The sequence below is a fragment of the Vanacampus margaritifer genome, chromosome 3 (genome assembly GCF_051991255.1).
Source record: "Vanacampus margaritifer isolate UIUO_Vmar chromosome 3, RoL_Vmar_1.0, whole genome shotgun sequence".
NCBI classification, from domain to species: Eukaryota; Metazoa; Chordata; class Actinopteri; order Syngnathiformes; family Syngnathidae; genus Vanacampus; species Vanacampus margaritifer.
The window spans coordinates 21449297-21464962 of record NC_135434.1 but is presented as its reverse complement, the minus strand read 5'-3'; the positions used below and the strand labels follow the sequence as shown (position 1 = coordinate 21464962).

Below are 15666 nucleotides of genomic sequence, written 5' to 3'. Positions count from 1 at the left end.
ATATTTTTCTCACTCTTATTTTTAAGGGAAGTGTCAAAAATGCGTCACAACCTGTGTCTGTTGTCTGTCAGTCTGTGATTTCCTCAGTGCATGAAACCATCTTCCTGCGCCCTCGCGCACACACGCTGAAAGAGGCGTGTCACTTACTTAAAGGGTTTCCACATATGGGTAGACAGGCGGCCATGCGTAAATGTGTACCTGCCTTTAAAACTGTGTTGGCGGGCTGCCTCGTATTGATTTTTTTTTTTAAGTACAGTACTGGTACTGAGAAAAAATTATACTGAGCCGTTTTTGACGCCAAAACATCGAGGTACGGTACTGGTACCAGTATCCCGTGCAACACTAATATATGATATATTTATGTGTGTGTGTGTGTGTGTGCATAGGATACATTCCCCGCTATGCTAATCATGGGGCTTACCAAAGGCACACTGACGGTCCAAAGTTCTCCTCCTAATTTGCTGTTCACTTGCAAGAGTATCCTTTGGGCCACACTCTTTAACTTCTGTTGCTGGGAAATTGTCCGGACATTGATAACCTAGCAAACAAACACAATATTAATTAGTAGATTCACAATGACAAAGGCTAAACTGGGGTGTCAAGCAAATTGTACAGTGCATCCGGAAAGTATTCAGCGTTTCACTTCTTCTACATTTTATGTTGGAGCTTCATCCCAAAATGTAATAAATAATTTTTTTCATGGTTACTTCCAAATGACCAAAGCTAGGGAGTGGCACCGTTAGCCGAAAGCTTGATGCTAACCTAAACTGAGCAACCTTCATTGAAAACGCGGAATAGTGCTGTCACTATCGAATATTTTTAGAATCGATTAATCTATCGATTATTCAATCAATTAATTGACTAATTTGATTCATTTCAATTTTGCATTAAAGTTATTACAAAATCATTATTTTCTTGATTACTATTTATTAACCAGTGAATGGTGTTTATTTTGTACTTCATATTCGTATAGAGATTAAAAAAAAAAGGGGATTGACGTTGCACTACTTGTTTGTTCTTGTGCTACTGTCTGATACCTGGGATGGGATGGGACTTTTAACGCAGCAGAGCTTCTTGATGGCACTGTAGAGATCTTCTCTGTTCCCTATAAGGATGCACACTACAAGCTGCAAACTAGGCTGTAAACAAGAATAAAAAAATATGACAGGTAGTATATTATGTTTGTACATTTACAGACAAGAATCCACATCAGAAATGTTCTCCCACCGTAAATAATTGATATTAACAGTCAGTCCAAGTAGTTCCTTGGTCAAACTCACTGTCATAATACCTTTATTAACTGCACTGGCGCTCTATTAATACTTTGCAAAGTTTTTCCTGCATTTAAAATTCGGAGGTGGCTGCCTCCAGTTTGAACACAATTCGTTCCTGTGAAGTGTTCAAAGTCCGAATTGTTCAACCTCCAAAACATTTTTTTCTTATAGGAAATAATGTAAATGCAATTAATACGTTCCCAAACTTCAAAAACAGAAAATTCCCATTTTAATGGCTATTTATGTAAAAAACCTGTACACCCTATACAGTATTTAAACAATAAAAAATACCTTACCATTTTTGTTATGGTGTGATGGCCTCAGTGGATGAAAAATGCTATGTTAATGAATGCATGCTTTAGTTCAGTGCTGAGTTAGTGTATTTTACATCGGGCATATTGTTAGACTACCAAGGGGTCCTTGTGCGCTGTTTAGCGTTAGGCACGTTGTTGAACAGCTAAGGAGGGGTCCTTGTGCCAGTATTTACAAAAGTAGTTACAATGGCACAATAATCTCCTTCCTAAATCCATTATGGTTCGTAGCACTGTACATTTTTTTCCGCCACCGGCACTGCTGTCTTTCTTTGGGCCAATGTCGAAGAAAATTGTCGTTGAAAAATCAAAATGCACTCACGAATGTACAGAGCACCTTTGGGAGTATTCACCTGCTTTGACTGGAAATGAGCAGCGCTCCGTCTCCACTACCGCAACGTGAGCATTCGGCATAGCTCGGCTTCACTCGGCTACCCAATCAAGGTACGTTCAGTTTTGCTTGGATGTTCAAACTCCGAGAATGAGGTCAAACTCCGAGGCATTTTTTACTCAGATTTTTTCGTCGAAGTCTGATTTGAGTTCCGAGACGTTCAAACTTCGAGGTTCCACTGTAATAGTCATATTCTTATTGGAACTCATTCGTATTGGAACTCATTTTCTTATTGGAACTCTTAACTTAAAGTATGTTGCCTGTAAAAGAAAGTGAGCCAGTTGAATTTACAGCATACATGCATGTCATGGCGCATGGTCAGGATTAAGCCCAATTTACACTGACTGCGGAATGGACGCGGTGCGTCTTCCGTACGGGCGTCTTCCGTATGGTCGCCGCAAGGAATAGAAAGCATTTCGAGTCTGAGTGTAAATTCACACCAGCTGCAGTGCGGAAGGGATGAGGTGCTGCGGAAGGTTTCCGCAAGCATTCTATTTTTTCTGGACGCCGCATGTGGATTTTAATGATGCTCAAGAAATTACACGAGCCGGACAGGAAGTTGAACGTCGGCCTCAAGGTAGGTCTGGTATATTTCAAAATAAAACAGTTTGCAAACTAATTTTTGGGGGGGAGGGAAGCTAGCTTACTACATAGCATGACATGAGTCATGAGACATTTAAGACAAAAAACGATCTCAGAATAAATTAAACATGAAAACATAACACTATTTAAACACAAAATGTACTTAGCCATGGTAGAAGTACCAGAAACAATGTCCAAAAGCATATCGATGTGACAACAGGTAAGTGTGGCTATTGTTTACCAATAGGACTCCATATACACGGTTGTTATAGCGTGAACTCAACACTCCAGCGTGAATCCCTGTGATCTTGTGGTCTGGCGGGTGCAGATTTCTCACGCAACGCACGCGGTGTGAATTTCAGTCCGTGCGGTTGCCGTTAGGAAAACGCACCGCGTCGGTTTCGCAGTCAGTGTGAATTGGAGATGTTCGATACCACTTTGTTTCTGACCGATACATACTCAACTCTTGAGTAGTCACAGATATTAATACCACTAGTACATAAAATTCACCACCCCAAAGTGACAGATGATTTTAAAGAAAGACCTATATATTCCAATATATTATTTTGCTTAAAATTGCATGATATTAATGGCAACTTTCTATTCCTATATTTTCTAAATTATAGTACTTGATCATAAAATGGCCGGAAGGCGGCTAATACTGGTATCGGCCACCGCCGCAATTATCAATACTTAAAATGAGACTCGTACTGTATCTGCACCGGCAGCGATACCTCTGGTATCAGTAGTAACCTCTGCATTAATTTGAGCCAGGAAAAACCCTGTGTATTAATACTTTAATAGTATTACAAGAATAACTTGATAAAAAAACAATTACGTATATGTAAGTTTAAGGTTTCAAATATAGTATTGGCATGGAATTCAGGACACAAGAATGTACTGTATGTCTATTGCTAAAATATATGTCTTACCTGGCTAGTGAGCTGAGAGTGGATGCTCTTGACATAGGACTCCGTGCGATCATCCCTCAGCTCCACACACAAAGGACGAGCCACTTGCACCCCAAGGGGCCCACCCACCTTGTTAAAGGTTGAAATGAACTCTTCAGCCTGATCGACACAGCGTCGAGGGTAGAAAATGGCCCATGTTTTTAGGGGGACCTAAGAGATTGATTTGTCAATTAATACAAATGACCAAAACAAACCTTGCTAAGATAGGAACTTGTTTATGGACAAGTCTTCAACCTAAGCATTACAGTTTCAAATGTCAATTAACTACTTTTTATAGTATATTGAAAAGTAGCATAATAGTACTTTGACTCACGAGTGCAAGATTGAGTTGGGGGCTGTTCCTTGGTTGATTTTTTGTTAGGGATGTTGAATAACACTTTTTTTTTTTAGAATGACACCAAGTGCTCAGATCAAATTTCCAAAAATATGACAATTTTAAAGACCTTCATCCCAATATAGGAAATTTCCTTTAAATTGCATGAAATTAATTGTAATTATCTATTATCTTTTTTCATTTGTTTATAAGACATTTTGTATCAAAACAAAACAAAATTAAGAATAAATAAATATGAATAAACAAATGCATTTTTTTTTAAGGAATACAGTGAAGTACAAATAACTAAACTGAATACAATAATGCTTCAAGTAACGTTTAGGAATATCTACCATTTACCAGAGTTGTGGCAACAAGTTTGTCACCGTTTAATTCAACTGTGGTGTCTCAGTTGGACCACTAGGTGGCAAGATAGCAACCACATAATGACGTACTCGAAAGCAATGCTGAAGTAGTGGGTTTGCTCCCAGACCATTGTGACTAGGGCTGGAGGATTATGGAAAAAAATATAATCACAATTATTTTGATTTAAATCACAATTAATAAAACATTTATTCATTGATTTTAAAACCTAATATTTTTTCAACTACTAAAACTCAACTGCTCAAAACTATGATCATAGCCTTACGCTCATTCATCTCTTCACCTTAAACACTTTTTGCCAAGTATATAACTTTATAAATACAGCAACTTGAAAAAGTATTCACACCCATTCAGTTTTTCACCATTTTGGCATAGTACGACCACAAACAAATTCATTCAAAGTCATTTAAATTTTATGTAAAAGTTAAACATTAGCACACAATCATGAAGTAAAACTAAGTGGATATTTTATTTCAAACTTCTTTTACAACTAAAAAGTATGTGTGCAAGGTGCGCAAAAGTGTTCAGCCCTTCCTGAATTAATACTTTGTCAAACCCCCTTTTGCTGCAATTACAGCTTCAAGTCTTTTGGGGTATATCTATCAGTTTTGCACATTGGGAGGCTGAAATGTTTGTCAATTCTTCTTTGCAATACAGCTCTTGCTCGGCTAGGTTAGATGGAGAGTGTTTGTGAACCACAATCTTAAAATCACTCCACAGTGGTGGCTGAGCTGACCAGCATGGAGTGAACATTGCTGTGGACACAATGGTCAGAATGCAAGCCGATCTACCCTTGGCCTGGATGCCACATCATGGGTGAAAACTGATCCAAGGTCAGCAAAGACACTTCTGGTGAACGAGAGAGCAAACGCTCGCCGTGGCTGCTCGCCAAATGGGCTGGGCTTGTTGATGGTGTCTGGGGACCGATTTACTAATTCCAAATGACTGGGACCAGCCGCAACTTACACAAGCACATTCACTCAAGATAAGTGAGCGAGGAGTGTGCAGACATAAGTCTGGGATTAATGGATAACGATATGAATCAATGACTATTAAAATCAATGTAAGTGATTAGTAAGAATTGATGGGGACGGGTTACTAATGAGCCATGGCTTCAACCAGTCAGCCCTTCTTTCGGATGTTAATGTTGCAAATGATGTGATCGATGTAACCTATTGTAATAATTTGTCAGAAAGGAAAAAATAATAAAAACAAAAAACAGATTTTCTATTGGATTTAGATCAGGACTTTGACTGGGCCACTCTAACACATTGATGTGTGTGTGTGTTTTTTTTTTTAAACCATTCCATTGTTGCTTTAGCTGTATTTATTCTTCAGGTTTTTTTTTCTTGCTAAAAGATGAACCAGTCTCAGGTTTATTGCAGATTCCAACAGGTTCTTGATTGCCTGTATTTGGTTCAATCTATCTTCCCCTGTACTTGCAAAATCTTCTCTGTCCCTGCAGAAGAAAAGCAGCCCCAGGGCATGATGCTCCCACCATGTTTGACAGTGGGAATGGTGTGTTGAGACTGATGAGCAGTGTTGTCCTTATGCCAAACATAGCATTTGTCACGTAGGCCAAAAAGTTAAATTTTGGTGTCATTTGACCAGAGCACTTTCTTCCACTTGTCAGCGGTGGATCTTCGCAGTTCATTTAGAGCAATAGTGTAGTGGTCCCTGGATAAGTGGGTTTACTCAAAAAAATGTCTTACCGGTGCCGGACCTTTTTTGGGGGGGGGGGCTTCTAGAAAAGCACTCTGTTTTAAAAACAGTGACATGTAAGAAAATGCCGTCATTTGTAAATCCGCACAATAATACAATTATCGCAAATGAATTAGGAGCAGTTTGTAATGTAAAATGCATTTATTATGAGGCAAACATGAATAATATGTTATCCATCCATCCATTTTCTTAACCGCTTATTCCTCACTAGAGTCGCGGGGGTGCTGGAGCCTATTCCAGCTGGCTTCGGGCAGTAGGTAGGGTACACCCTGAACTGGTTGCCAGCCAATCACAGGGCACATACTGTAGAGACGAACAACCATTCACACCTATGGACAATTTTAGAGTGTTCAATTAACCTGACATGCATATCTTTGTAATGTGGGAGGAAACCGGGGTACCTGGAGAAAACCCACACAGAATAATATGTTATCTACTATAAAATTAAAACTACATCATAAAATTAAACTACATCATGTAAGTTAGGGCTAAGTACTAACTAGGGCTGGACGATTATGAAAAATAATCGAATTGCCATTTTTTCCTCCCAAAATTACGATTGCGATATTATATGCGCTAATTTTTTTCAAGGTAATTTTCAAAAAAAATGTTTTACCCAACAAAAAGTGAATAATAATAAAAAATATCAGATCAATTACTGTATAGATGCTAGGATCTTAAGATAAAGGCAAATGAAGCCTTAATATCACGTTTTTTTTTTTTTTTTTACTACAATTACAGTTAGTTACAACATAAAAACAACATATCCAACTTTTCATGTTGCATGAAACTGTCATGTTTATTTCTAGTCATGTTTAGTTCCTGTCACGTTTAGCTTCTGTTTTCCTTGTGTGTTCCCCTTGTCTTGTCATTTCCTGTTTTAGTTTGAAAATTGACTCCTCTCGTTTCTGGTCACTTGCCCTTCCTCGTGTGGTGTGTGTGTCAACCCTGACTCCTGATTGTTTCCACCTGTGTCCCCATTACCCTCATGTGTCATCCAATCAGTGCCCTCAGCCAGGTGTGTCTTGTTATGTCATTAGTGTTGGTCTATTTAGTCGGCTGTCTCCCCCCTGTCTGTGTCGGTTCATTGTTGCTGTTGTTGTTTGTCTTTTCCTCCACGTCATGCTGCCCGGTTTTGCCCCTCGTCATTTACCTTGTCATGCTGTTAGTTTTTCCTAAGTTGTTTTGCTTCATGTTTTGTTAGATCAGTTTTATTTTGTACTTTTGAAGATCCTTTTTTTTTAATAGAAATTAAATCCTTCTTGTGGACTACACCTCTGCCTCCTCGCTCTGCCTTCCCGCATCTGGGTCCTAAAGCCCCCACCTTACTGACAGAAACATGTAAACACTGCACTTTTTAAACACTGCATTTATCAATTAATAAATTCAATATACATATTTAAAAAAATAAAACTTAGCGATCTCCAGTCAGTAAACTCACACATGCTAAAGTGTAGGCAAAGTAAAATTATTATATGAAGTAACATTTTCAGAATTGATTTAAAAAAACACTACCATTCTGTAGTAATCCTTGTGGGTGTGTTGCAAGTTGTGTAGTTTCCCATGACCATGAACGCAACACAGACTTTTCTTTTGGTAAGCTAAGTGTGTTTGGAGCTGTTGTGTTTTGGTGTGGTTACGACCGACAGTTACTCGCAAATTGTCATTAAAGAGTTGTTGTTTGTTCGCCGCTTGGCCTGATTTGTCCACCAACACTACAATACATGTACCTTAAAAGAGGCTGCGGCGGCGCAAAGCGTAAAGGACGCTTAGGGATGGCAGAATCACAATGATTCGCACCGGGCTTGCTACAAGCAACAAAGTGCTTTCAGGGTGCTTTCACAACATAGGGAACTTGTAAATGCACCGCGATGTTCTGCACACTAATAGTTTTTATTTGATTATTACGTTTTAAAGTTTGAAAGAAGCCATAATAAAAACACAAAGTTTCAATTAATCGTCCAGCTCTACTGTGCACATCTCAGAAGAAGGCCCCAAGGACGACTTGGGACATACTGGAGAGACTATGTGTTTGTCCAAATTCACAAGGCTGGGTCCTCCTCAGGCCGCATGGTGTCACTGTTGGCGCGACTCGAGCGCACGCACTTACACATGAATGGACTGTTGGTCAATGCACTACTGACAAGCAGCAGTCCATTCATATGCAAGTCCGTGTGTGCTAGCGAGTCACGCTGGGTCATGCAGCCGACAAATTCGGAAGACCCAGCCTTGTGAATTTGGATACAGGGTGTGTCTACTGGCTAGCCTGGGAACGCCTTGGGTTCCCCCTGGAAGATTTGGGATAAGTGGCTGAGGAGAGGGAAGTCTGGGCTTCCCTACTGAAGCTGCTGCCACTGCAACCTGACCCCAATAAATGGTAGAAAATAGATGGATGAATCATTCATCTTCCAAGATGCAGTTACCAGATGTCCCAGCTACTTACAGAGCTAATTGAAGCCAGCCTGACGACGTCTCTGGACCAAGAGCCATCAGCACCAGTGGTAAATGACGATGTTTGGACACAGATAGTTTCAAGAGGCAGAGTTCTACCCTTCACCTGAAACAGTACAAGTGAAATTTAACTCCATCAAGCTGGTCTGGATTGACTACCTAACATGTTTTAATATAGAATCTGTGTACAGTAAAATATTGCCATTGTCGATAATAGAACTTACGAGCAGTATTTCTGAGCCAAATTCCAGGCCCCATTGGGTGACTTGTTTCTGGCTGTCGGGGTTAGTGCTTATTTTCATCAGAAGTTGCTTTATTGAATGGGTGTGCTGCTCACCATTCAGATTAATGTGCATGGTCAGGTCCTAAAATGTTCAAATATAAAATTTAGAATTGTGGCCAGCCAAATGACTTGACCTATCACTTTTGAGTCTACTTAAGATAGGCTAAAAACAACAGCTAACCAAAACTACATTTAAAAAAACGTGGCACATATTTGTGTGTGTCTAAAATAAATGCTGACATGCTGAGCCAATGTACCTTCATAACTTTGAAATCCTTCTTCATATTTTCTGGGATCCCAGTCATGAAAGAAAGCTCGGGAACAATTAGGATCTCACCAGTAATGACTTGCTGCAATGAATAAGTGTTACATTATTGCATTTTTAACATGTTTAAAATTTCCTTGCAACAAGTAAAAACATTGAAACATTTGGCGAGTGTTGCGACCTTGAACGAACCCTGACGAGAAATCAACATTCGCTACCTTTGCAAAAACTCGCCAACAGTCGTGTCCTTCAGTGGGATACGGGCTTTAGGCAGCCTCTTCCTCCTGGTTTCCTCTAATCTTTGCAGATGATAATCTAATTTTTCCACGTGGATTTCTCTGTATTTATGGCCAAAGCAAATTTTGACCTAGATAATATCTTAAAATGGTTTATATTAAAAACATTATCCATCAGAGTTAATACATCTAACTTTATTATATTTAAATCGCAAAATATACTCAAAATTTAACATTGGTCTATCTATAGGAACTATCCAATTTCTCAACTCTCTTCAACAAGTTTTCTTGAAGTTATGACTGATGAGTGTTGTAGAAAAGTCATATTTACCTTGTTAGTAAAAAAATATTCAAGTCTATTGATGTTATTTGTAAATTGCTAAGTATAGTAAATCAGGACTGCCTTAAAACTCTCTATGATAGCATGATATTGTGGTGACCCACAAGGGCTTTAGACATTTACCAGGGAACTGAAATCTGAAAAGCTGCTCAATGGAAGAAATTGAATTCTGTATTTTTTATCAAAAAATAAAACTGTACACTCCCTTCTTCACATGCAAGCTGCCGCACTCGTATGAGCAGATATTACAGAAGACTCAGCACAATCCATACTTGCCAACTCTCCCGATTCATGTGAGAGACTCACAAATTTCACCTCTATCTCCCGTGTGGCTTCTGATCAGTCATTTCTCCTATTTTGCAGCGAAGTACAGTTCAGTACAGTACAGTACAGTACAGTTTACATTGTGGGTAAAATTTAACTGCTTGCACGCACAGTAAGCGGCCAGTAACGAGACAGTGGAGACAGTGATTGTCAAGAAGCCTTGAGCCAAGCACAAGGCACCTTCCCTGACCACTCGGAGTGGTCTGCCCCAGGGCATCTGTGGCTATGTATGTAGTTTATTGCCTCCAGAGTGTGAATAATGTATACACTGTGACGCGTCAGAGTGTCCAAAAAAGCGCTATATAAATCTGATATATTATTATTATTGGCTGGCGATCAGTTCAGGGTGTACCCCGCCTCCCACCCATTGACAGTTGGGATAGCATGCCCACGACCCACGTGAGGATAAGCAGTGAGGAAAATGTATGTATGGATTATTTAGAAGGGGAGCGTGCGTAAAAGCAGGCCAGGCAAAGAGCAACTCTTCGGACTTGCTACAGCAAAGCCCATAGTAGTCCGCCTGTCGACAAATTAACGTGTGTCCCCACCTTCGATGAAGGAAAAAAAGCTTTTTCACAACACAAAGTTGGCAAGTATGGCACAGAGGCTGGAATCGTCATAACCAATTAACTTTGCAATTGTCAACAAGCAAAATTGCTTGCTAACAATTAGCCACTAATGGAAACTTGTACATCACCACACACTGCGCTACAATTCAGTCAAGTTTGAAATACATTTACATTTCGTTTGAGATTTTATATTTCGACATTGTGTCAAGAGTTTAGAACACAAAGTGCATTGGCACACTACAGCATGTTCTGTGTTGAGTTATTAAGACTGAAATTGAACATGTTTTACCTTTCCGCCGGGCTTGCACCGCTCCTTTGGTTTATGCATGAGCAGAGGTTGGTCCATCTCTTTAATATTAATTCCATAGTTCTTGCTGTGATTAATACACAATAAAAGATAATGACGTTATGTTTCAAACTGCTAAAATCAAAGTTTTGTTGACATAACTAATAATGGGCCAGTAAATATAGTTTTATGTGCACAAGTTATTGTTCCTGCTATTTTTCGAAGTACCGAAGTATTGTTATGATTAATAGTACAGGTATACATTTATAATTAGGGATGCTCTGATCGATCGGCCACTGATCATGACCGGCTAATATTCGTGAAAAAGTACAGTATGTGATCGGAATATTTGATCAAAGCCTTTTAATCCAATGAGTTGCGGCAACTCGTCCGTCCCCCTCCCCCCCTCAGTTCACACTGCGCAGGCGGCCCACACTCACGCAGCAACACAGAGCTAAAACATGTCGTCGGCTCGAAAGCGATGTTAAGTTTGACGCCTGTAATGTATGCCATGAAAAGTTACCTCGCTGGGGGAACACGGTCAAAAGTTTCAACACCACTAATTTAATCATCGTCATCATCCAGTGTAAGTTTTACAACAAGTGATATATGGAGCTCGGATGTCAGTCCTGTGTCAATGTTGAGTCTAACTCATTGGATTGATTCAGATTTCTTTCACAAAGCTGTCCTGCATGCCCGCCGGGAGTTTGTCAGCTCGCATACTGCGTCAGGTTTTATGACAATGTTTGAAGCATGGCATTGAGACTATGCAAACGCTGCTCATTATTTTTTCCTTGTCTAAAACAAATGCATTTTAAGATTCGCTATATTATTTATTTTATAAATCATAAAACCGTTAACACTAGCACTACTAGAATTCTAAAACAACTAGATCTCCCAGAGCAGTCATTTTGACGGCTTGCGCTCTCGCACTCACGTAATCGCCTAATAGGGTTATTACTTGCTGTTTAGAGTAACTAATAGAGCCCCTTTCTTGCTTATCTTTGGGAAACGGGTGTATTAATTTTGATTATCAGGCTTGTACTGCCAAAAACGTCATGACCTCATCAAATCTAGGAGCCTACTTTTTACTATAAGCTTTTACTCTACCTTGAGCTGCGTCGCCACTTCCAGAGGAGCGCTACACGGCTCTTTTTAACAGGGGTGGTCTGGTCTTGATGGATTGATTTTTATCAGGGACAGTACATATTAATAAACATTACAGTAAATATGCCAGAATTAGCCAAAAAGCCTGTTTTTCATCTGCAGTCTGTCATGTTTGGGTTCTGTTTTCCTTGTGTGTCTCCCTTGATCCCAAAATCGTCAGGTGATATTTAAAAAATGAAAAAAAAAATCTCTAGCTTGGACTCATGTTGTACATACCTTCAAGGTTTATTTTGAAGTTGGCTTGCTCACTGTGCAGTGTACTGTCATGCATATTGCCGTTGGCTTGACTATGACTGCCTCAGCGGTTATCCGAGGCAGAAATGAGGAGGACTGGTTTCGGCCCTGGTGTTAAAAGTTTTTCTACGGTTATGCCAATTTTGTAATTGTGGAGTGTAATAATCGAAATCGGCCTGAGATGAAGAGTACACACGAACAAACTCCATTTTCTCACCACCTCTGGCGCCACCCATCCCATGAGCCGCATGATGCATTCAAAAGCAACACTAAGGAACTTTCAGTTTATGTTGATTATGGCTGCACCATATGGACAAATGCGGCAATGTTATGCCTGAAGGAAGACCACATTTTCCATGAGGATAAGCGCATTGCGTCGTTCTTTTAGCTCACGCCAGTGAATGAAAGTCAGGCCAATGTTGATCATTATAAAGATGACTTTACTTCTTATCCGGGTAGCTTCCCTTTTTCTTTTTTGTCTCCTCAGATAAAACTTTTCAGTTGTTTTGGAGCTTCTGCCAGGAAAGCAGTAATTGTGTGTCGACATTCCAATTGACTTCCGGCTTTGTAATGTAAAGTGACGTATGCCACCAAGCAGTCAGCACATTCTTAGTTTTTTGTGTAGCAGTGTTCCTACCATCTTCCTCAAAGTTGTGCTGGTAAAAATGATACAGACCCCCTCAGGCCATGGCAAAGGTACCATTCAACTAGTTTTAAGTCTATGTTTCAGCAGAAGAGATATGAAAATATTTTTATTAAGGGTGAAAAGTTCCTTAGTGCTACTTAAAAAAAAAAAACACAGAAATAGTACTGTTCAGCAGAACTGAACATGATGTTTAACCAGATTTTCAGCCAGAGCAACTGACATTTCGCAAGACAGTGCTACAGCTGTGTTGATTGAGCACGGCAGCAATGTATTTTAACTGCGATTGCAGCATTGCACCACTATAGAGGCGCTTTATCAACAGCAATGCACCGGAAAGACCTGAAGTAACTACCGAAGGAGAAGGAAGTCTTGCCCACATCCATTTCCTGGTTCCAAGCGAGGCAGAGGTGCCCTAACAGCAGTCGCCAAAATCATAAAAATACAGTATATACAATAAACATAGTTTTACAACAACGCTGAACTATATTTACAATATAATATGCACTAGTGGATGAATTTTTAATGATTGTAGAATTTATTATTATTTTTTTTAAAGAAATTTAAAAATTACAAGCACGCCTGTGCAAATGGTTGCCGAGTTGTGCGGCCTAGCCATCCACTTGAAAGCTCCAGCCAGCTGCAACCCGGAGCTTCTTCACTTCCCCAGCCCATGGTTATGACTCTAGCTTCAGAAATGGCTTTGGTGGCCGCTGAAGTGCTTTGGGGATGCCGGAGAGTGATGTTGGTTGGGAGAGGCTCTTCTGGTGAGGTTCACGTGCCAAAGTACTTACCCCCCCTTAAAAACTTGTATCCCCTGCCACATGTTTTTCATTAAACACATGAAGAACACACATATAAACAAGGTTTTATACCAAGAAATAAAGCATTTATCACGAAGAAGCAGAAGAAAAGCAAAATCTCGCTCGCGTTCTGCGTGGACTTGCGTTAAATGACCACGCATGCAGTAGGAAATCTCACATATGCATACAAAAAGCTCAGACGACTAAATGTTATTGTTTTTCAGATTTGTTCCAGATGTTTGAAGTTTAAATACCGGTTTACAGGGAACCTTTTTGGAGAATCTCCATTTTTCTGTGGTAAAAGCTATAAGATCTTGCAGGATTTTTACGGGGGTAAGTAACACAGGTAGCGAAATCATGACTGCAATATTTCATCCATGGTGGTCTGAAATTGTAAATAAGGTTCATTGTTGTAAAATGCAAAATGTTTGTAGTCTGTATATATTGTTTCTTTGTCATGATGCTGGCCGGCTGCGCCTTGTGTCTCGCCACATCATGCAATGAAAATTCATATTTTGAATCCTGGCAAAAACAGTGGCTGAGACACCACTGCCACTCATGAAAGGTTATGGCAGAACCGTTTTAATGAATGAATGCTTAAACATAATACTAATAGACATATTCTTATTGGAACTCTTAACTTATGCTGCCTGTAAAAGAAAGTGAGTCAGTTGAATTTACAGCAAAAACGCACATCATGGTGCATGGTCAGGATTGGTTTGATACCACTTTGTTTCTGACCGATACATACTCAACTCTTGAGTAGTCACCAATACCATTTTGTACATAAATTTCCACACCCAAAGATGACAGATGATTTTAAAGTATGACCGGTAGAGTCCAATATATATTTTTTCCTTAAAATTGCATGCAATTAATGACAACTTTCAAGTCCTACAATTTCTAAATTGTAGTTCTTGATCATACAACGGCCCCACCGCGAGTACTGATACATTAAAATGAGACCGTTATCGGCACAAATACCTGGTATCGGTAGTACCACCTCTGCCTCAATGCGAGCCAGGAAAAACCCTGCAACTAACAACCTCTCATTCCTTATATTTTTGTGAGCCTTCATATCATTAAGTATTAGCTGAATATTGTCATTGATGGGAATTGACGATAAACACTAGTGCCCAGGTCTGGTTATTTGTTTTCCACAATAGAGCCCAGAGTTTTGATTTTGACTTTTGCAGTTTCAACAAATGCTCTAATAATTACATTATAGTTGTAGATCTTAATTTTTTTCCACCAATTTAGCTTTGCTTCTAGAAAATAAACAGTTTTACACAATGTGAATTTAAGAAATAAAAACTGTTGATTATACGAAAACCAATGTGTTATATTGTCTTAAATCCCAGGAACTAACCTACAAATAAATAAATAAAATCGCTCTACAAAACCAGACATTTGGTCATACAATGAAGTCATTGATTTGCAAAACTGCGCCACAAAAATTATTTCAAGCCTTGTTACATAAATATTCTCACTCACACACACGACAAATCTGGCAAAAAAACTAAAATATAAAACCATACTTAAAGAAAGCTATGTTTCAATGTCTACCTTCTCTGCTCAATTCTGATAATTTCAAACACAGATGACGCACCTGTAGTAGTCCACAAAAGTGGTTTTTGTGCCATCCATCAAAGTGAAGGTGTCTTTGGGTGATTTGTCCCACTCAATGGCATCAATGCGATAAGTCCGGTTATTGTAGCGGGTGATGATGATATTACCAACGAGTTCTTTGGTACATTCATCTCTAAATTTCTCTTTGCTTTGTTGGTAGAGAATGTTCCTGGAAGAAGAAAATGTATCAAACATTAGTTTTCATTTGAAAGCCTAATTGTGCTTTATATATTTTGGAAAAGTCAGCTTTGTGTTGTCTCAACAATCCTTCAACAATCTAGTACGTATACTGTCATTTGCCACAGAATTTACAAACAGTAAGCTCAATTTTCCTAGATAGATGCACTTGCGCTCAACGTGTTAGGGCAAGTCTAATCTGTTATGTTTGAGATTGTGTTGCATCTCCCAGGGCGTTCCAGTGCTTAGTAGAATTTTATTTTGAAGTTGGCCCACGTCGTGGCGTGACAACGAGCTTGACTTACCTTTGA

General features: G+C 39.4%; 1 protein-coding gene across 1 annotated transcript in view; it reads right to left on the bottom strand.

Annotated features, from left to right (window-relative positions):
• The window catches only part of piwil2 (piwi-like RNA-mediated gene silencing 2), a 43417-nt gene that overhangs the window by 12899 nt on the left and 14852 nt on the right, over positions 1 to 15666 (bottom strand). Inside the window, exons 12-19 of the mRNA XM_077562111.1 lie at positions 15159 to 15347; positions 10706 to 10790; positions 8940 to 9032; positions 8624 to 8764; positions 8392 to 8505; positions 3491 to 3679; positions 1038 to 1139; positions 422 to 538 (exon numbers count right to left, since the gene is read on the bottom strand). Of these exons, the coding sequence (XP_077418237.1) occupies positions 422 to 538; positions 1038 to 1139; positions 3491 to 3679; positions 8392 to 8505; positions 8624 to 8764; positions 8940 to 9032; positions 10706 to 10790; positions 15159 to 15347 (1030 nt within the window). The remainder of the gene's footprint in view (positions 1 to 421; positions 539 to 1037; positions 1140 to 3490; positions 3680 to 8391; positions 8506 to 8623; positions 8765 to 8939; positions 9033 to 10705; positions 10791 to 15158; positions 15348 to 15666) is intronic.